Source organism: Eleutherodactylus coqui, chromosome 1 (genome assembly GCF_035609145.1).
Source record: "Eleutherodactylus coqui strain aEleCoq1 chromosome 1, aEleCoq1.hap1, whole genome shotgun sequence".
Classification (NCBI taxonomy): Eukaryota; Metazoa; Chordata; class Amphibia; order Anura; family Eleutherodactylidae; genus Eleutherodactylus; species Eleutherodactylus coqui.
In genome coordinates this window covers 37,652,321-37,675,162 of record NC_089837.1, presented here as the reverse complement: position 1 = coordinate 37,675,162, position 22,842 = coordinate 37,652,321, and the positions used below count along the sequence as shown (strand labels likewise).

At 47.1% G+C, this 22,842-nt stretch overlaps 1 protein-coding gene across 1 annotated transcript in view; it reads left to right on the top strand.

The window, feature by feature from the left end:
* The first annotated feature begins 2,723 nt into the window (after positions 1–2,723).
* Positions 2,724–22,842, top strand: part of XKR6 (XK related 6) — a 272,677-nt gene continuing 252,558 nt past the window's right edge. Inside the window, exon 1 of the mRNA XM_066594929.1 lies at positions 2,724–3,379. Coding sequence (XP_066451026.1) covers positions 2,724–3,379 — 656 coding nt within the window. The remainder of the gene's footprint in view (positions 3,380–22,842) is intronic.

Sequence of the window (22,842 nt, the reverse complement as noted above, 5' to 3'; positions counted from 1 at the left end):
AACTAATAGCAGTCCTGCAATGATGGGACTTATAGTGCCTTTCAGAGAGCAGATCATGCATGGATGGGTCTCTAGCTGTAGAGGAACTACAAGTCCCAGAAAACTACTTCATGTCCATCTACAACAGCATGAATCAATGAAGTCCTTATAGCCTACAAGGAGGTTCCACTATCAGTACAACTACACGTTCCAGCAACCATCTCATGAATTAACAAAGCCCTTATGGACATTAATGATGCCTCCATTAAAGAAGGACTTACTATGGAGTTCCAATTCCAAAGAGACTACAAGTCCCAGCAAGTCATCTAATTACTTAATGAAGTTCTTATGACATAGCAGTGCAACTACAAGTCCCAGCAGCCAGCTCATGTGTTAATGATGCCCCTATGAACACTAATGATCGCCTATTAAAGCACAAATTCCAATGCAGGCCATATTGATCTATGCCTGCAATTTAAAGGGGGCTTCTAGTTTAAAGTTACTAAAGCTAAATCCTTGCAAAGCTCTACAACTTTCCAACCTACTTTATGCATCTCTGCTTGCTGTCAGCGAATGCAAACATTTCTATATAGAGCCAGTGTGTCATGCAGCCACAAGTCCCAGCAAGCCATCTTACTAATTCATGAAGCTCTTATGAATATTAGTGATCCCCCTGCCTTTGAAGCAGGAGTTCCAATTTCAATGCAAGTACACGTCCCAGCAAGTCATCATTAGTTAAAGGGGTTGTACAGTTGCAAACTATTAATGGCCTATCAGCGGAGGTCTGCCACCCGGGACCCCCACCAACCAGCTGTTCTCGGGATCGGTGTGCTTGTGCATTGAGCAGATTTCTGCAGGAAGCATATAGCTCCGTTCCCATTGCAGTGGCTGGGCTTGGTATTACAAGCAAAGATCCCATAAAAGTGAATGGCCTGCAATACCAAGCCTGACCACTGCAAAAGCAACGGGGCTGTCCGCTTCCTGCAGAAATCAGCTCAGTGCAGGAACACATCAACCCAGTGAATAGCTGATACGTGGGGGCCCTGAATGGCAATAGCCCTGGTGATCTACTGTTGATTGCCCATACTAAGGATAGGCCATCAAACGTTTACAACTGGACAACCCCTTTAATGAAGTATAACCTAGTAGGGTGTCCAGTTCTAGTGCAACTACAAGTCCCAGCAAACCACAACATGCCCATATACAACTGCATGAACTAATGAAGCCCTTATAACTTTTACCAGAGGTTCCAATTTTAGTATAACTACAAGTTCCAGCAAGTCACCTCATGAATGTATTGCACCCTTAATAATCTAATAGGGGGTTGCATTTCAACTACAAGTCCCAGCAAACCACCTCAAGTCATCTCATCCATCATTAATGGAGCGATTATTACCTGGCAGGATGTTCCAATGTAACTACAAGTCCCAGCAAGTCGCCTCATGTCATCTCATGCAGTAATTAACTAGTGATGCCCCATTACAGCGCCAGTTCCAATTCTGATGCAACTACAAGTCCCAGCAAGCCAGATCAATCTGCTTCTCCAACTTAAAGGGGACTTCTAGTGGGATGTCACTAAAACCGACCTTCTGCCTCCCTTTTCTGCTTGATGTCAGTGAATACAAACCTTTCTATATACAGCCAGTGCTTCCTGTAACTACAAGTCACAGCAAGCCATATCAATCTACTTCTCCAACTCAAAGGGGACTTTTAGTGGGATGTCACTAAAACAGACCTTCTGCCTCCCTTTTCTGCTTGCTGTCAGTGAATGCAAACCTTTCTATACACAGCCAGTGCGACCTGTAACTACAAGACCCAGCAAGCCACCTTAAGTCTTAAAATAAGCCCTTCCCAATCTACTTTCTATTCTCCTTCCAGCTCCTCTGCTTGCTGTCAGTGAATGCAAACCTTTATATATAAAACCAGTGTCTCCTGTAACCACAAGTCCCAGCAAGCCACTTCATGGAATAGTGAAGCCCTTATGGATATTAGTGATCTCCCAATAAATCAGAAGTCCCAATTCCGATGCAACTACAAGTCCCAACAAGTCACTTCAATCTATATCTCCAGCTTAAAGGGGGCTTCCAGTATGATGTCTCTGAACCTAAATCCTTGAACAAAGCAAAGCTCTACAACTTTCCAACTACAAGTCCCAGCAGGCCATGTCAACCCACTCCTCTGCTTGCTGTCAGTGAATGCAAACCTTCCTACATACAGGCAGTGCCTCCTGTAACTACAAGTTCCAGCAACTCATCCCATTAAGTCCTTATAACCTAGCAGTATAGGGGTTTGCTGTGCAACAACAAATCCCAGCAAGTCTTTTAAAAAGGCTCCTCCCAACCTACTTCTTTCCCTCCTACTACTCTGCTTGCTGTCAGTGAATGCAAACCTTCCTACATACAGCCAGTGTCTTCTGTAACTGCAATTCCCAGCAAGTCTCTCATTAATTAATTGAGCCCTTCTAACCTAGCAGTATAGTGAGGTTCCAGTACAACTACAAGTCTCTAAAGGAAGCCCCTCCCAACTCCTCTGCTTGCTGTCAGCCACCCCCTCCAGCCCTGATGGATCTCTTCCCTTCCCCACATCCAACTTCAACCAATGCCCCACAAGAGGGGTCACATGACCCAAGATGGGAGGCCATTTTGAACCCCCCCTATCGGGGAGGGGGGCGGAAGTGACGCCACCAGGGGCGGAAACCGAGGGATTTCCCCCCTCCTCCCCCCCTGGCTTTGGAGAGAAGGAAGATGGCGGCGAAGTCGGACGGCGTGTTGGGGGTCGGCTCCGGTTTCGCCCAGCTGCACAACCTGGACGAGGCGGCGGCCGCGGCGGCGGCGGAGGGCCGCGGGGGGGACGGGGATCCCGGGGAGAGCAGCTCCATCCACATCTGTCACTGCTGTAACACGTCGTCCTGCTACTGGGGCTGTCGCTCGGCCTGCCTGCGCGCCCTGCTGCGGCGGGGGACGGAGCCGGGGCCGGCGGCGGCAGGGGCGGCGGGGGCCGCGCAGGGGGACCGCGCCTGGCTGGACTGCCTGTGGATCGTGCTGGCGCTGCTTGTCTTCTTCTGGGACGTGGGCACCGACGTGTGGCTGGCGGCGGACTACTACTCCCAGCGGGACTACCTGTGCTGCTCGCTGACGCTGGGCTTCGTGCTGGTGCCGTCCGTGCTGGTGCAGATCCTCAGCTTCAGGTGGTTCGCCCAGGATTACACCGGCGGAGGGCTGGGGGCAGTGGAGGGGCTGAGCAGCCGGGGGCCCCCCATGATGGGCAGCACCCCGCACCATCACTACTACCACCGCCACTACACGAGCAGCAGCAGCCCCGCCGCCGACAGCCTCTGCCGCCTGTCAGTCTGGGTCTGGCAGACCGTCATCCATGTGCTGCAGATGGGGCAAGTGTGGAGGTAAGAGGCGGCAGTGTAAAGCACGGGGGATATGGTGGGTACTGCAATGCTGGGGATGGCAGGAGGACTGCTGTACAGCTGGGTGGGCAGAGGGGCTGCAGGGGTTAATGCTAGATGGGGTCTCGGCAAAAAAAATGGAGGTCGCATGATGACTGTGGGGGCAACAGTGTAATATGGTGGGTGCGAGGGGCTGTGGCCGCTGATATGGGGGCACTGGGTGGTCTCTGGTGCTGATATGGGGGCACTGGGTGGTTTCTGGTGCTGATATGGGGGCACTGGGTGGTTTCTGGTGCTGCCCTCTTGCTGTGCTAGGGATGGAGCAGGTGATGTGGGGGACGTACAGAGGAGCCGGCTGGTAATGATTGTTACAATAGTGGGGGGGTTATGTGTGCAAGAGGGTCCCTGGGAACCCTGCAAGAATAGGGGGCAATGATTTTGCAGGCAGGGGAGGGGGGTAGATGGGGATCCTGTGTATGTTGGGTGATGATTCACTGCTGTGTAGTATGGGTGCTGCTGTGTGGATGAGGCTCCAGTAACCTTCATCCATGAGCAGTACGGCGGCTGCTGCTTCCAGCTGGGCCACAGTGAATAACCTTCCTGTCTGAGAGGTGGGATCACACAGCAGGAGCCGCTCCACACCCAGATGTGCCCACCGTGTCAGACTAGGGGGGATGCAGGAAACCCTGGAGCAAAGGGAGCAGGAAGACCCCAGTACAGGCTGGGAAATGCAGGAAAGCCTTAGAGCAGAGGGGACAGGGGATGCAGGAGGGCCCCGGCACAGGCAGGGAGGGCAGGAAGACACCAGCATAGACGGGTGGGGGGAGATGCTGGAGACCCCCAGCCTTCTAAGCCACTGAGTGTGATGGCAGATTGGTGCAATGTCAGCAGCCGGAGTGTTTGTCAGGCAGGTCAGGTATTGTGTGGGCGCTGCGAGCTCCCAGCCCGGTGCTCAACTGCAGTCAGTGCAGCCAGACTGGGAGCTGTCCATAGACTATACACACAACTGTATATATGCAGTGGGAGCTGTCCAAAGCTGGGGGTGCTGAACTACATACAGTACTGTATATAAGAGGCACAATGGGCTGGGAGCTGTCCATAGCCAGGGGTGCTGAACTACACACTACTGTATATATATATATGCAGTGGGAGCTGTCCAAAGCTGGGGGTGCTGAACTACACACTACTGTATATATGCAGTGAGAGCTGTCCAAAGCTGGGGGTGCTGAACTACACACTACTGTATATAAGAGGCACAATGGGCTGGGAGCTGTCCAAAGCTGGGGTGCTGAACTACACACTACTGTATATAAGAGGCACAATGGGCTGGGAGCTGTCCATAGACTATACACACAACTGGATATATGCAGTGAGAGCTGTCCAAAGCTGGGGGTGCTGAACTACACACTACTGTATATATACACACACTGGGAGCTGTCCATAGCCAGGGGTGCTGAACTACACACTACTGTATATGAGGCACAATGTGCTGGGAGCTGTCCATAGCCAGGGGTGCTGAACTACACACTGCTGTGTATACACACTGGGAGCTGTCCATAGCCAGGGGTGCTGAACTACACACTACTGTATATATACACACTGGGAGCTGTCCATAGCCAGGGGTGCTGAACTACACACTACTGTATATGCACACTGGGAGCTGTCCATAGTTTATACACACTGCTGTATATATACACACTGGGAGCTGTCCATGGACTATACACACTACTGTATATGCACACTGGGAGCTCTCTATAGCCAGGGGTGCTGAACCACACTACTGTATAATCACATTGGGAGCTGTTTGTAGACTATACACGCTACTGTATAGCTACACACGGGGAGCTGTCCGTAGACTATACACGCTACTGTATAGCTACACACGGGGAGCTGTCCGTAGACTATACACGCTACTGTATAGCTAATAAGGGGGATGGAATAAATCCTCCACAGTGCCACCTATTGAAAGGCAGCATTCCTTCGAGTCAAAGTGGGACTTTTTATACAAGTCTTGTTACAATGACTGGGAATCAAAAGCAAAGCCAGACTCCATGTACAGACAGCTGTTTCCGGGTTATTGCCCATCATCAGTGTACAGTAGGAGTCTGGCTTTTGCTAGTGAGAGGCCTGGGACAGGGGTCAGAAACGCTCTTTTCTCCTTAGGGAGAGCAACTATATACTATAAACTAAGTGAGGAGACTCAAATGGCCACGCACGCTCCTCTGGGTAATATGCAAATAAGGGGGATGGAATAAATCCTCCACAGTGCCACCTATTGAAAGGCAGCATTCCTTCGAGTCAAAGTGGGACTTTTTATACAAGTCTTGTTAACCCCTAAGGAGAAAAGAGCGTTTCTGACCCCTGTCCCAGGCCTCTCACTAGCAAAAGCCAGACTCCTACTGTACACTGATGATAGGCAATAACCCGGAAACAGCTGTATGTACATGGAGTCTGGCTTTGCTTTTGATTCCCAGTCATTGTAACAAGACTTGTATAAAAAGTCCCACTTTGACTTGAAGGAATGCTGCCTTTCAATAGGTGGCACTGTGGAGGATTTATTCCATCCCCCTTATTTGCATATTACCCAGAGGAGCGTGCGTGGCCATTTGAGTCTCCTCACTTAGTTTATAGTATATAGTTGCTCTCCCTAAGGAGAAAAGAGCGTTTCTGACCACTGTATAGCTACACACGGGGAGCTGTCCGTAGACTATACACGCTACTGTATAGCTACACACTGGAGCTGTCCTTAGTTGGCGGTGCTGAACTACACACTACTGTATATAGGAGGCACAATGGGCTGGGAGCTGTCCATAGACTATACATACAGTAGTGTGTATAAACACTGGCATCTGTTCATAGACTCTACACAATACTGTATATACACTGGGAGCTGTCTGTAGGCTATACACACTACTGTATATATACACTCTGGGAGCAGTCTGTAGGCTATACACACTACTGTATATATACACTCTGGGAGCAGTCTGTAGGCTATACACACTGCTGTATATATACACTCTGGGAGCAGTCTATAGGCTATACACACTACTGTATATATACACTTTGGGAGCAGTCTGTAGGCTATACACACTGCTGTATATACACACACTGGGAGCTATCCATAGCCTGGGGCGCTGAACTACACGCTACTATATATATTAGGCACTATACGCACTACTGTATATGCACACTGGGAGCTGTCCATAGACTATGCACACTACTGTATGTGTAGACCGGGAGCTGTCCATAGTCTATACACATATACAAACTACTGTGTATATATACACACTGGGAGCTGTCAGTAGCTGGGGTGCTGAACTACACTCAGCTGTATATAGGAGGCACTATACACTGGGAGCTGTCCATGGACTATACACACTACTGTATATACACACACTGGGAGCTGTCCATAGACTATACACACTACTGTATATACACAGGGAGCTGTCCATAGACTATGCACACTACTGTATATATACACACACACACACACAGGGAGCTGTTCATAGACTATGCACACTACTGTATATACACACACTGGGAGCACGTGCACAGACTGGGAGCGGTCCATGACCGTGCACAGACTGGGAGCTGTGCGTAGACCACACACACACACACACACACACACACACACACACACACACACACACACACACACACACACACACACACACACACACGGAGCTGTGCATAGACTATACACACACACTGGGAGCTGTCTGTTCATGGACCATGCACACTACTGTATATACCCACACTGGGAGCTGTCCATGGACCACACACACGCACACACTGGGAGCTGTCCGTGGACTACACACACACACACACGCACACACTGGGAGCTGTCCATGGACTGCACACACTGGGAGCTGTCCATGGACTGCGCACACTGGGAGCTGTCCATGGACTGCGCACACTGGGAGCTGTCCATGGACTGCGCACACTGGGAGCTGTCCATGGACTGCGCACACTGGGAGCTGTCCATGGACTGCGCACACTGGGAGCTGTCCATGGACTGCGCACACTGGGAGCTGTCCATGGACTGCGCACACTGGGAGCTGTCCATGGACTGCGCACACTGGGAGCTGTCCATGGACTGCGCACACTGGGAGCTGTCCATGGACTGCGCACACGCGCGCACACACACACACACACACACACACACACACACACACACACACACACACACACACACACACACACACACACACACACACACACACACACACACACACACACACACACACACTGGGAGCTGTCTATGGACTACACACACACACACTGGGAGCTGTCCACGGACTATACACACACACTGGGAGCTGTCCACGGACTATACACACTACTGTATATACACACACACAATGGGAACTGTCCACAGCCGAGGGTGCTGAACTACACACCACTGTATATAGGAGGCACTATACACTGGGAGCTGTCCATGGACTATACAAACCACTGTATACCCACACTGGGAGATGTCCGTAGACTATACCCACACTGGGAGCTGTCCATGGACTATACACACTACTGTATATACGCACACTGGGAGCTGTCCATGGACTATACACACTACTGTATATACGCACACTGGGAGCTGTCCACGGACTATACACACTACTGTATATACGCACACTGGGAGCTCTCTATGGACTATACACACTACTGTATACACGCACACTGGGAGCTGTGCATGGACTATACTCACACTACTGTATATGGGACGCGCTATACACTGTGAGCTGTCTGTGTCTTAAGGTGCTGACAGGCAGAGGTGTCACTATACACAATAATGGAATCCATGTATACGATCCAGTTCTCCCCATTGCACACACTGGGAGCTGTCCGTGGACTGCACACACGCACACACTGGGAGCTGTCCATGGACTGCACACACTGGGAGCTGTCCATGGACTGCGCACACTGGGAGCTGTCCATGGACTGCGCACACTGGGAGCTGTCCATGGACTGCGCACACTGGGAGCTGTCCATGGACTGCGCACACTGGGAGCTGTCCATGGACTGCGCACACTGGGAGCTGTCCATGGACTGCGCACACTGGGAGCTGTCCATGGACTGCGCACACTGGGAGCTGTCCATGGACTGCGCACACTGGGAGCTGTCCATGGACTGCGCACACTGGGAGCTGTCCATGGACTGCGCACACTGGGAGCTGTCCATGGACTGCGCACACTGGGAGCTGTCCATGGACTGCGCACACTGGGAGCTGTCCATGGACTGCACACACACACACACACACACACACACACACACACACACACACACACACACACACACACACACACACACACACACACTGGGAGCTGTCTATGGACTACACACACACACACACACACACACACACACACACACACACTGGGAGCTGTCCACGGACTATACACACTACTGTATACACTACTGTATATACACACACAATGGGAACTGTCCACAGCCGAGGGTGCTGAACTACACACCACTGTATATAGGAGGCACTATACACTGGGAGCTGTCCATGGACTATACAAACCACTGTATACCCACACTGGGAGATGTCCGTAGACTATACCCACACTGGGAGATGTCCGTAGACTATACAAACTACTGTATACGCACAGTGGGAGCTGTCCATGGACCATGCACACTACTCTATATACACACACTGGGAGCTGTCCATGGACTATACACACTACTGTATATACGCACACTGGGAGCTGTCCATGGACTATACACACTACTGTATATACGCACACTGGGAGCTGTCCACGGACTATACACACTACTGTATATACGCACAGTGGGAGCTCTCTATGGACTATACACGCACAGTGGGAGCTCTCTATGGACTATACACGCACACTGGGAGCTGTGCATGGACTATACTCACACTACTGTATATGGGACGCGCTATACACTGGGAGCTGTCTGTGTCTTAAGGTGCTGACAGGCAGAGGTGTCACTATACACTATAATGGAATCCATGTATACGATCCAGTTCTCCCCACCCCATCCACATATGGAGCCCTCCAACTCTCCATACAGCCATTTGCACTGCTCCCTTCTCTCTCTATTCATATCTCTGGTATTATCTAACACACCATTGCCCTCACCCTACACGCTGCTCTCCGGGGTCTAATATGCCTCATGGAATCTCATAGAAGTGACAGTGCGCCCCTCCTGTCGGGCACCTCATTGACTTAAAAGGGGGCAGGAGGTACTAAGAGACAGTTAACCATATTTGTTTCTGTTGTGGAGGAAGGGGGGGGGGGTATTTAGGGTTCAATATTTGAAGCTATAGAAGGTGTAGTAAAAAAAACGGCTCTGTACCGAAGTTTACTGCAGACAACCGTGGCTGACTTCCCTGCCTCTCAAACACTATTCTTCAAGTTTGTAGTCTGGTTTTATTCTCTATGTCTTGCAAAAAACATAATACAATTGAAATCCATGTTTTAGGGCCCCTGGGGGTCCATGTGTCATACCATGATGTAGTGTATCCATGCTTCCCTATACCAGTACAATGTTGGTATTTCACTATAGGACAGCAGTGCTGAGATATAGCGCTGAGTCAGGACCTTTTTACTAGACCCTATATAGTAAAGAGCCACCTATGGGATGACACCCTGTGGCATGTGTGTAGATGAGGGTCTGAGGAGGTGGAGCATGTTACAGTGGACCTCTTATTGATGATCTTTAAAGGGGGCGGTGCCAAGATTTAAACTTATACCTTATCAAAAGATTACTAATGTATATGATCTGTGGGGATTTGACCCATGGGACCCCCACCAATCCAGAAAAGGGAATACAAAGATCCCTGAATGGAGCGGTGGTCATGCCTATGTGTTACCATTCCATTGATTTCATTGGAAATACCAGAGATAGTTGAGTACAAGTCTTCTGCTGTCTTTGTAGACCCAATAAAATGAATAGAGTGGTAGTGTGTGCTCGACCACTGCTCCATTCAATCGAGGACCACATTCTTGTGAATGGTGGAGAACCTGTAGATAGGGATTATATTAAATTTTGGTGCAGCCCGTTTAAATCTGTGTCATACCCTGCAATAGGCATGATGCAATGTGTGTATTTTGTCAGAGCATTGATGTTTGTTTTACATTGTACCCTATGCTATATACTATGGGTCTAGCCTCAGTAGACCTCTCTGTGTGTGTGTATCTAGCGATGATGCTCCTCACGTATAATCCTCCATATATTGTAAATCTCGGTCTCTGTAGTACGTATCATTGAGGAGATTCCTCCTTTTGGTTTGCGAATCCTGTTTCTTCTTCTAAGGAAGCTTCCTTAGACTCCCCACCCTGCAGAAATCTGCCTGTGATATAAGGCACCTTGCTCAGGCTGCAGAATGTCAACCATTTGGCTGCCGGAAGGGAAGTAAATCGTAGGTTGGCCGTTGGGTTGTTCCTAACCAATGACTGACATTGTGGGATTCCGTATCGGAGCTGATAATGGGTCTATAATCTCACCACCCTACTAGACTCCTCGGTAGGATTTTCCAGCTTTGACACGGTTGCATTTGCAAGGCGTAGCGTTGGCTCTTTCCGGCGTACGAGCTGCAGCCGGGCTCAGATGAGGAGTGTGTGTGTGGGGGAGGCTGCGGGAGCTGCTGCGCCTCATGACTGCTCTACCCCCTCCCTTGCCTTTTTTCATGTGTGCAGAGGGAAAGGAAATACGGATCCTTCAGAAGGGATATTCTTGGCAGGGACGGTTGACCTTCGTGAGCTGTGTCTACTCTATCATGGGGTCTAATGTGCCACGTGAAGACACCACAATGTCACCATTAGGATTACAGGACTAGTGACTCTTTATTTCCGCCTGACCTACCATCCTCATGGAGGACGTCACAATATATTTTAATTTTGAGGAATTCTGTAGTCATGGATGGTGACAAAGTACAGGATCAATTGGCCCAACTTGTTGGGATCTTTTCTGCGGGATGTCTATGGAAGCAGCCTTATTGTTAGTGACCCACTTGGCTCCTGGAGTCTACAGCCACTTCTTGCACACGGCATGCTGTAATAGTCGAGGAGCTTTTTTAAAATTTTTTTTTATTATGTAGTTTTTCTCCTGGTAATTGTGGATGGACTCTACTGGTTTGGGTTAAATGGGGACATCTGTCTTGTTCTGTGGAAAATATTGTTATAGGGAATAGTTTAATCACGGTTGGATAACCCGATCTACAGAATCTGATATGTTTTTAACCCTCTAGTAACACTGCCTATTTTGGACCTAAGGATGTGACAATTTTGTTTCGGGGGGGGGGGTCAGCTTTACTTTTCAGAAACCATAAATTGTTTATTCTTCCTTATGTCTTTGCTGTACGAGGGCTTGTTTTTTGCGTGGTGAGCTTTATTTTAATTTTTTTGTAATCTTTGGGTACATATGGCACTTTTGATTATTTTTATTGCATTTTTGAAAGGCAAAATAAACATGAAGTATTTTGGGTACTTTTTTTTTTTTTTTGCCATGCAGGATAACATGCGTGTTCAACTACTTACTGTATAGGTAGTTTTGGATGTGATGATACCAAACCTGGGTTTTTAAATTTTTTTTAAATCTTTTTTTAACACTTGGGGGAAAAAAAGAGGGGAGGTGCGCAAAAGTTTTTTTTATCTATTATTCTTTTTTATTACATTTTATGTCTTTGTTCGGGACTTGAACCTGCGATCTGATGTGATGCATGATCACTTTTCATAGCGATCACAAGCCATGGCAGACCCAGATGCCATTGACCAGCGTCCAATTGCTATGGCTACCCATCAGCTCCTTCGGGATCACATGGCTGAGGGCCAGTGATGTCACAGAGGGAGCACCTTCTTTCTGTGAACAGTTTACATTCTGAGAACATGGCATGTAAGGGGTTAACGGCAAGGATCAGAGTTCTTTCTAATCCTTGCTGTTGCAGCGAGAGGCCGGCTGTCAGTCACAGCCAGCCTCCGCTAAGGATGGCATGAGCTCCGCTGCTCAGCCTGCGCCATCCACAGGAGGTCAGTATACACCCATTTGCGTGAACTGCTTCTCACCCTGGGGCAGCAAGGGGTTAAATGAAGAACCTTCTTACTCCTCCATAGCTGCCTGTTGCATGGGACTTGTATTCGCTTAGGGCCCATTCACATGGGTGGATTTCCTGTCTGTAATTCTTAGGTCCTATTTTGGTCCATATTCACAGACCAAAATCACGTATTAAAGTTAATGGGTGCGTATAAAAGGAGAAAAAAACAGCGAGTCTGCGTTGGCATACTTGTACTTTTTTGTGGGTTATGACAAAACTGACATCACTTGGACGGCCTTGCATGTTCTTTGTTTGTGAAAAGGATGACCTACAGATGCAACACGAAAATAAGAAAAAATGCACATATGCACCAAAAACACATATAGATGCAGTGAAAATGGCACATTTTTCTTAGGTCAAAATAGCCTACGCCTGTATGAATCAGCCTTCTGGTTCCTCCTTGGCTGCAAGTGTTCATTTTTCCTGCAGCACTCCTACAGGTTAAATGAAGCATTACACTGTGTCCATTTGTATTAATGGGCGGTCTGTGTAATGAAGGTCAAGATGGAGAGACGCTCTTTGTAGCCATTATAGTCGAGAGATGAGGATGCTGAAGAGAACTCCTCTAGTAACTCGGTATTCCCTACTAGGGTGTGTGCCAACCGTAGACCGCAGTACTGCATAATATTGGCTGTTGTAGAACTCGATAGAGACATTCAGTAAACTCTTATGTAATCCTGAAAGTATTAGCCCTCCCTTCAATTCATTCCAATTAATTAATGTTTTCTACCAACAGCCTGACCTAAATGTATCATCTATTAGTATTTTAGTCCAACCCCCACCCCCATTTCCCCACATCATATCAATAATTAGGGTGATATACTGTCTGGTCTTATGGAAATATAGATGCTTCTGTCCTCCATCTTCCCGGTCTGTATCTCCTCTGACACTGGGGTTTATGATGTATTGCATACTTAAATGGTAGAATGTTTTCTGCAGAGGTTAGTACATGGGGTGGGGGTGGGGGGTTTCTGTTATCTTTCATTGTAATCCTTCCTGTGAGATGACTACTGAAAAGTTTTCTCTAAAGAATTGTCAGAATGTTTAGTAGAAAAACCTGATTTCTATAATGGGTACTTTTCTGATGACACATTCCCTTTAAATACAGATAGCACTGCCTGTATAAATGATGTAGGCAGAGATATTGCTGCTCCCCTGTCTCTCTGTAAATGATGTAGGTACAGGTAGTACTGTCCCCCTGTCTCTCTGTAAATGATGTAGGTACAGGTAGTACTGTCTCCCTGTCTCTCTCTCTCTCTCTCTGTAAATGATGTAGGTACAGATAGTGCTGCCTCCCTCTCACGCTCTCTGTAAATGATGTAGGTACAGATAGTACTGCCCTCATGTCTCCCTGTAAATGATGTAGGTACAGATAGTACCACTCCCTAATTTCTCTGTGAATGATGTAGGTGCAGATGGTACTGTCTCTCTCTTTGTCTCTGTGAATGATGTAGGTACAGATAGTACTGTCCTCATGTCTCCCTGTAAATGATGTAGGTACAGATAGTACCACTCCCTAATTTCTCTGTGAATGATGTAGGTGCAGATGGTACTGTCTCTCTCTTTGTCTCTGTGAATGATGTAGGTACAGATAGTACTGTCCTCATGTCTCCCTGTAAATGATGTAGGTACAGATAGTACCACTCCCTAATTTCTCTGTGAATGATGTAGGTACAGATGGTACTGTCTCTCTGTAAATGATGTAGGCACAGATAGTACTGCATCCCTGTCTCTCTGTAAATGATGTAGGTACAGATGGTACTGTCTCCCTGTCTCTCTCTGTAAATGATGTAGGTACAGATGGTACTGTCTCCCTGTCTGTCTCTGTAAATGATGTAGGCACAGATATAATACTGCATCTCTGTCTCTCTGTAAATGATGTAGGTACAGATGGTACTGTCTCCCTGTCTCTCTCTGTAAATGATGTAGGCACAGATAGTACTGCATCCCTGTCTCTCTGTAAATGATGTAGGCACAGATAATAGCTTCTCACTTATGCAGCACTAAGCAATGAAAGAGAAAAATTTAATTTGGCTGGAGCAGGGGATTGTATATCAACGTGTTACCTGGTAACTTGCAGACTTCTAGGGGAGGGGCTGGAGGTCTCCTCTAATGATGGCACTTTATTCTGTACACTACTGCTGCAGTTTTCCTAGTTTCTAGGTCTTTGATGCTGACTATGTACATAATCTGGGACATATAATTACCTTTCTGCCATTCTTTACTCTTTCATTGACTAGAACTCTTCCTAGAGAGCAGCTGCGTGTCATGTCCACCAGCAAAGAATAGAAACTCTGCCTGATCTAATGCCGCGGATTAAATGACTGCAGCGAGCTGGGAAGAATATGCTTTAGAACGGAGCGGGGACACTTCCAGAAGGGCTTGTTTTTAGGTCATTCTCTCAAAACCAGCAAGTCAGACCAATTGCTCCACGATAGCCAGGACACATTTGGGGGTGCAGTACAGAGACTTCTGGAGGGGACACCCCCATACCCTTCAATACTGAAAGGGGTTGTACCACAATTAACTTTTTTTTTTTAAATCTACGCACCTTACTGATCATAAGAGCAGAGATCCTGTGTCTCCCTCTCCTCACTAGGGGCTCATTGCACCCCCTGAGACTCAATGGAGTGGCGGTGGTGCATGCGTGGTGCTGACCCATTCATTTCAGTGGGACTGGTAGAGATAGTGGAGCGCTTGTATTTGGATATTTCCGTCAGCTCCATTGTAATAGGTACAGCTCTTCTAAGAAATGCGGAAAAAATGTGGCACACACACACTAGTGAAAAAATAATCATATGGGCCACAGACTTTTAATTGGTATGTATACAACGACAGCAGCGATCAGTACTAAAAAATCCAATGTGTGAATATACCCTAAATGTTTCCAGCTACAATGCCCCAATGCCATGCCCAAAAACTGACCCCAGAGTGCATGCCAGCATGTTACCATTTGTATGCCAGAATTCATCATAAAGGGGAATTCCGGTAATGAAGTTATCCCCCAAGCCACAGAATTAGGAATAAGTAGCTCGCCAGTTGGGTCCGACCGTTCCAACCATCAGCCCCCCACCGATCATCTATCTGGTGAATAGGGGAAAACTTTGTTGCCGGAATACCCCTATAATGTTATTACTGTATGCGGCTTTCTGTGCGCATTGATGTGCGTTACTGAGCAGATCCGCCAGTGTCATCCGTTATTTCTAGATAATGTATTGATTTCTTTTTGTGTTTTTATTTTCTGTATTTTTGTTTTTTTTTGTTTTTTTTTTACAATTCTGTTCATTAAAGTTTTTTCATTTTCTTTAATAAAGTTTCATTTCATTAAATCTCGTTGTATCCCCGTGTTTGTCTGTTTTTTGTTTCCTTTTCTTTACATTTTCATATTATTTACTCTGAGGTCCGAAAGATGATTTGTGGCTCTTGTAGTGGGGACACTTGTCACAAATGTGGTCTCTACCAGGTCAATGCCAACCATTCTGCCACCTTATCCCATCCCATTATTTCATCCCATCTTATAAGGTAGTGGCATTATTGCTGGACTTCACTTTACGAGAGATGAGGGGGAAATCTGAACTTTGGGTACCCCACTGATCCTGAGGATGTAGGCCCGAAGTGCTGCATCCCTTCCCTTTATTGGTCTTCACTGTACAGGGGCAGGAGAATGGGCCAGCTGCATAGCATAGTGGCCGGGAGTGTCACTACGCATAGAAAACCAAACATGCATTGTGACCCCTTTTTCTTAGGATTTAGGTCAGACCCTCACAGATTATAAAATGATGGCATACCCTAGCAATATGCCATCACGTTACAAGACAGGAATCCCCCTTTAAATTAGAAATTGTGCCCTGCCCTTTCCATTGTGAAGATGGGAAAGAGTGAGCAGCACCCTGAATGGTTTTCATAGTCCCAATTTTAAAGGAATTGTGTAGGGAGGAAAAATACTTTCGCGGTCCAGCCGTATCAGAAGACCCATTTCTGGACCAGTTCCAACACCGGATCACATGGTATGGCCCTTCCGTTGGCTGTAACGACACCATAAGGGGGGCTGGCTGGCTCATTTCGATAACTAATCGAGCCTCTCTGCTGTCTGCGTTGACAGTGTCATAGAAAGGGGATGGATTGGTTATTGCCATGAGCCAATCAGCCCCCGGTGCTGACGTCACAGGCAATAGAAAGGCCATACCATGTGGTCCGGTGTTGGAACCGAGCCAGAAATGGAGGTTCTGACATCACTGGATCAGTTAATTTAAACCTAAAATTACTTTTCAGTTTTGTCTATAAGGATTAGATTACTTAAAGGGGTCGTCCAGGGAGGGAATTACTTAACCGATCCATTTGGATCAGAACCTCCATATCTGGCCGGTTTCAACACCAGATCACATAGTATGGCCCTTTTGTCGCCTGTGATGTCATCGCAAGGGACTGACTCTTTAGCTAGCTAATCAACTAATCCATTTGTCTTTTATGTCTCGGCTCATGTAGACCACCAAGGGCCTGCATTAGTCATTGAATTAAACCAAAAAGCCCACCGTGGTGATGTCACTGGTAACAGAAGGCCCATACCATGTGATCTGGTGCTAGAAGTGGAGGTTCTGATATTGGTGGACCAAGTAAGTATTTCTCCTCCCTTGACCACCCCTTTTGAAATCTGAACTTGATCTTAACAAAACTCAAAATAATACCCATAACCCCACTCTTTCATTGCTCTACCCTGCAGGAAGGAAATTACATGCGAGCATCCTATCTGTGGTTTTTGAATGTAATTTTCCTTTTCCTCTGCTGATCTTCCAAAATAGAGCAACATGGGACTTGTGCAGTTACAGATGATGTCACAGTTACATGTTTCACCCCCCTCCCTCCCCCCACAATCCTGTCAAGAAGGGGCCATGCCCGGGGCAATGAGCTCACCTCATACATGATACATATGTTTAGATCATCTCTTAGTATATTTTTAAAGGAGTTGTCCAACTTTGAGTTGTTTTGCTGCAAGAAGCAGACTGCTCCGTACATTGTGCAGTGGCCCAGGTTGGTACTGCAGGCTGAGTGTCATTCACTTCAATAGGACTCTTGGCCTGCTGCAATGTACGGAGAAATCTGCTTCCTGCAACGAATCTGCTAGAAGTTGGACAACATCTTCAAGGGTTTGTCCTACCACTCGATGTTGGTGGTGTCCAATTGTTGGCACTCCCACTGATCCTGATAATGGCTACTGTGCAACCAGGAATAAAGGAAGCAGGTGTCACTCCATTCATTTCAATGGGGCTTCCAGAGATGAGATCTATGGGCTCGCCGACATTGAAATGAATAGAGTGGTAATGCACATGTATGACCGACGATCGCTTCATTTCTGGACATGCTGGAACTGTATTCTCAGAAATCAATGGGGGTCGCAGGAGTTGGACCCCCACCGATCTACAAGTTATTCCCTATCCCTAGCCTCTGTAAGCAATTACTTAAACAGCAACCCCCTAATCTATACTTCAGAGCCGGACCGATCCCAGGAACCACATTGAAAATGCATCTAAAAATGTCCGTGTTTTGCATTTATCCCTTCAAAACTTCTTATTGGAATTAGTTATTTTTATCACTAATATAATGTCTGCCTATTTGTAGACTTATCATTATTTCCACATTTATTGGGTATTCTGACAGACAATATGCCTTAAAGGGATTGTCCAGTTGTAAACTATTGATAGTGTAGCCTCAGAACAGGTCCTAAATAGTAGATCAGCAGAGGTTCATTGCCCAGGACCCCCCTGCCCATCAGCTGCTTGACTGGCCAATGTTGCCATACACTGACCTGATTTCTGCAGGAAGCAGATGGCTCCCTTTCCACTGCAGTGGCCAGACGTGGTATTGCAGGCCAAATTTCCATTCATTTAATTGGGAACTTTGCCTATAATACCAAATCTGGCCACAGCAGTGGAAACGGAGCTGTCTACTTCCTGCAGAAATCTACTTAGAGCTTGCGACCCCCAGCCCAATGAACAGCATATCTGTGAAGCTCCCAGGTGCCGGACCGCCACCGTTCTACTATAGGCAGCAAGAGTTTACAATTGGACAACCCCTTTTAAATGTGTGATTGGTGGGAGGGTCCCACTTATTGTGATACCAGAGCTCCTATGACACCAGTTCCACTGCAGATGCTGGCTAAAGTAGCTACAGAAAGAGGTGAGACCGTCTTATACTCTATAGATGCCATGTAAACAACACCTAGAGAGACCTTTCATTTAAGTCCGTCAGCGGTTTGTCTGGTAAAGTCTCTCTTCTAGCATTGACTTTCATGCAGAGTCACAGGAAGTCCTACTGCGCATCAGAACAATGGCAGTGGGAGTCAATTGCAGTCTGTAAGGGTATATCTGTCTCTTATTTCCATGCTCATTAAATATGGAAGAAGTACATGTGTTGTTTATTCCCTTCACTGGATATGTAATGTGTTGGTCTCTGCTTGTATATTAGGAGTTTCGAAAGGTCTAAGACTACAAACCACCATAGTATGGCCCAGCCACTGCTCTCCATACGCCATATGCCAAACATGTCCGCATGGTCATTATTTTTTCTTTCTTTTTAAAGGGACTTCGACACCTACACAGTTAATACCGCCTGATGGGTACAAAAATGGAGTCTATCGTTGGAATGGTTCCATTGCGCCTTATACCTCTGCATTTGTGTCATGCTCATATTTTCTTTACCTGTCCTATCAGTCCTTGAAGGTTCTTAAAGGCATTGTCTAGAAATTCAGCATGGTGTGCTCTGCCTCCTTCGGGAAGCAATTATTGTCACTATGTGAAAGCAGAGGAGCAATAATTGTTGGGTGCGTAAGCGCCCAACAGTCATCCCATATTAAAGCATGCTAAGATGGGGGAGGGGCTGCAGGCAGGGGTGGAGCCAAATGCCATGTTCGTATCAGTCAGGCTTACCACCATTTAGCCAAACGGGACCGAATAGTGTCACGATAGGCTCTGCCTCATCTCCATCTGGTCTAGAGATTAATTTAGAGCAAGTTTCCATAGGCTGCACGGATGGTAGCCTTCTGTTAATTTCCCAGACAACTACTTTAAAATCTAATTTCCTTACTCATGAATGTACCACTCACCCAAGAGACAACTTCTTAATGAATCTACAAGGATATGTAGGAAGAAATTAAAGATCCCCGATGAAGCTTACAGGTCAATGGTCTCTTCTCTACCGGTAGTAACACTGAAGTGGCAGCATGCTGGTAGGGGTGCCCCAAGCATGTAGTGGCTCCAGGAGTAATAGCACACCTGTTAGTGGCTCCAAAAGTTATCCTGTTATTGGCCCCAGTAGTAATAATAATGACCCACATAGTGGCTCCAGTAGCAATAGTGACCGCGCATAGTAATCTCACTAGTAATAGTGAACCCCTATATTAGACCCAGTAGCAAAAGCACCCCAGTTAGTGGACCCACATAGTGATTCCACTAATCATAGTGCCCCCCCAATAGTAGACCCAGTAGTAATAGTTATCCTGGTATTGGTCCCAGTAGTATTAGTGCCCCTCCCCCCCATAGAAGGCCAAGTAGTAATAGCGACCCCAGTAGTAATTATCCTGTTATTGGTCCAGTAGTAATAGTGTCCTCCAAAGTTGATCCAGTAGTAATAGTGACCTACCTCCTCTCCCCCTGCCCCCTGTACTAAGCTCAACAGTAATAGTGATCCTGTTATTGTTAAGTGGCCCCAGTAGTTATAGTGACCCCACCATCATAGGCCCGGTAGTAATAGTGGCCCCAGGAGGGGTAGTGATCACCAGATTGGCCCCAATATTAAGTGACCCCAGTAGTAATAGTGTTCCCCATAGCAGGCCCAGTAGTGGTCATGAGTCACAGATCAGATCTTCAGACTGAGTGAAAGGCTTGTTGGGCTGCTGCCAGGCCGGCTCGCAGCTGGGAATTAATTTTTTTTACTGGACATGATTGTAGCTGGTAGAAAAATAATTACTGGCCGGGTGGCAACCCGCCACCCCTTAGGTCCTGAAGACTGTCACTTGAGGTGGCAGGCTCAGGTTGCCTCATGGTAGGGGAGGCATGCTGGGGGTTGTAGTTTTGCAACAGGTAGAGAGTTAAGGTTTTGAGACCAGGGTCTACAGAGGTTCTACAGTAGTGAAGATGTTGACCTGGTCAGATCTTATGAAGCGGTGCTGCTAACTACAGTGTCACCATCACAACTATGGCCTCTGCTGAGTTTGTAAAGGAGACCAAACAGAAGAAGTGACTTGTTAAAAGTTTTCTGTTTTGTTTTTACATCTTTGCTCATTTCTTGCACAAAAAAAGGGGACTTGATGTCTTTCTGGAGCGGAAGGCTATGACGGGATATAAATCTTAGGTTAATTGTTAATCCGGGTATACAGGCAGGTAGGAACCATTAGGGGTTGATCCAGGAATTAGTCTGATTGCCATTAGGGAGTCGGGAAGGAATTTTTCGCCCAAAAGGGCTAATTGGCTTCTGCCTCTTGGGTTTTTTTTGCCTTCCTCTGGATCAACAACACAGGAGGATAGACAGGCTGAACTAGATGGACATGGTCTTCATTCAGCCTTACGAACTATGTTACTATATATTTGGCATGTGGGCTGAGAAAGCTCTAGGCATAAAGCTAAATGTACCCATAGGTACCCATCCACCCAGCGTATGCCAAGAGTGTTCTTTTGGCATATAGTAGGCCGGTATGCATCTACTGTGATTGTTTTTTGGTAGTCAATGGCTTCATTAGTGGTTAACGTCAGAGAATACACCCCAACATAACCAAGAGATCAGACGTGATCAGTGACGTTTCCTGGTCCTGGACAAACAAAGATGGACACACAACTTCTCTGACTACCTGGTCCACGCTGTGCATTAGTCTAAGGCTTTATTCCCATGAGCGTTCTCACGCCCGGGCGCCTATACAGTACCCATGTGAAGCATTGGTTTACAATGCAGGCGTTCACACGGGCGAATATACGGTGGTAGCGTGAAAAATAGAACATATACGTGGCCGGCGCATATACGCTCAGCCAAAACATAGTTCTGGAACTATGTTTTGGCCAATGTACGCCGGCGGGTCCTATAGCCTCCTATGAGAGCAGGGAAAGAGAAGGGAGGGGAAGGCATTTATGCAGCGTCCAACGCTGCGAAAAGCTTACAGGTGCCTCCATATAGGCATTGGAAGGCATCCCGAGGATTTTGGCAGAGCGAGGGTTTTCTGGGATGCGGCATATTTTTTCGCTTAAAATGACAGTCGCGGTCGTGTGAATGGGCGAGAAAGCTCTGTCCGTGATCGCAGAAAAACGCCCATTCAGGCGCTTATACACAGCAGGCGTGAAAACGTAAAAACGCTGTCGCTGTATATGCGCTCGTGGGAAAGACCCGACGTGCTTAGATCAACCAATGTTGCCAATGTAAGCTGCACTGACCCATCAGAGTAGCATGTAGTGTCTTAGACTTCTGCTATATAATAGTGCACAGTGTGCATCCGGTAGTCTGAGTAGCGGCGCGGCATTCTTTTTTTTGTTTGGGACTTAGCAAATTCTAAGCCCCGTCACTCGTTGCTACATGTAAATGAAGTTTCAGATTCAGAGTTTTAAAAAAAAACGACCTTTAAGTGTTAATTTGTTTTAGTTTTTTAATCGCCGTATTCCTCGGATTCCATTCCCTCTGCCTTAATTGGTGACAGTCCTAATTTCATTTCCCAGGACGCCACCCACATGCCGCAGAAGGAACTTCTTAGCGGCAGATCAGAGGGCCGTGTCCTCTTGTTAACATGAAAGCCGCGGCGGCGTGCCTTTGAATTGCGCTGTATTTTTTTCTTACAAAAATAAAATACGAAGCCTCTGGTTATTTAACTTAAAATCAAATGCGAGGAATGCCCACAAGTTCAGACGCCGCTCCGCAGCCCGCGCCTCCGTCAGGTTCTACCGTATTCAGCAGCAGCTGGGGATATCTGCGAATACATTATAATGAGGCGGAGGACCAGCGTCATTTTACACATAGAGAAACCTTTCAGTTGATACTAAATCCATGAAATACACAGTTGCAGCAAACGTCAAAATGACCTTAGCTTGTGCTGTTATGTATCAATTTAGAGTTTGCTACAAGTGTGTACTTAGTATCAAGCTCAAGACTGCTAGATCTGTGTGTCTCTATCCCCCTCCTCACATCATGATACTGTTACCTCTGTCCTCACTAACACCATCCCAAAACTTGGTAGGTCACTGCCCCTCAAAAAAATAAGGAGATTCCTCTCCTGAAACACTCTGTGCTGCAGGGACCCAACACCTTCCACTATCAGCCCGTGACCTTCCTTTGGTCTCCATTCTCCTCCTTAGATTATGACAACACTTCTATCACACGCAGCCTATCCTCAGTTACATCATCACATGAGAGGACAGATCACTACTGTCACACGATT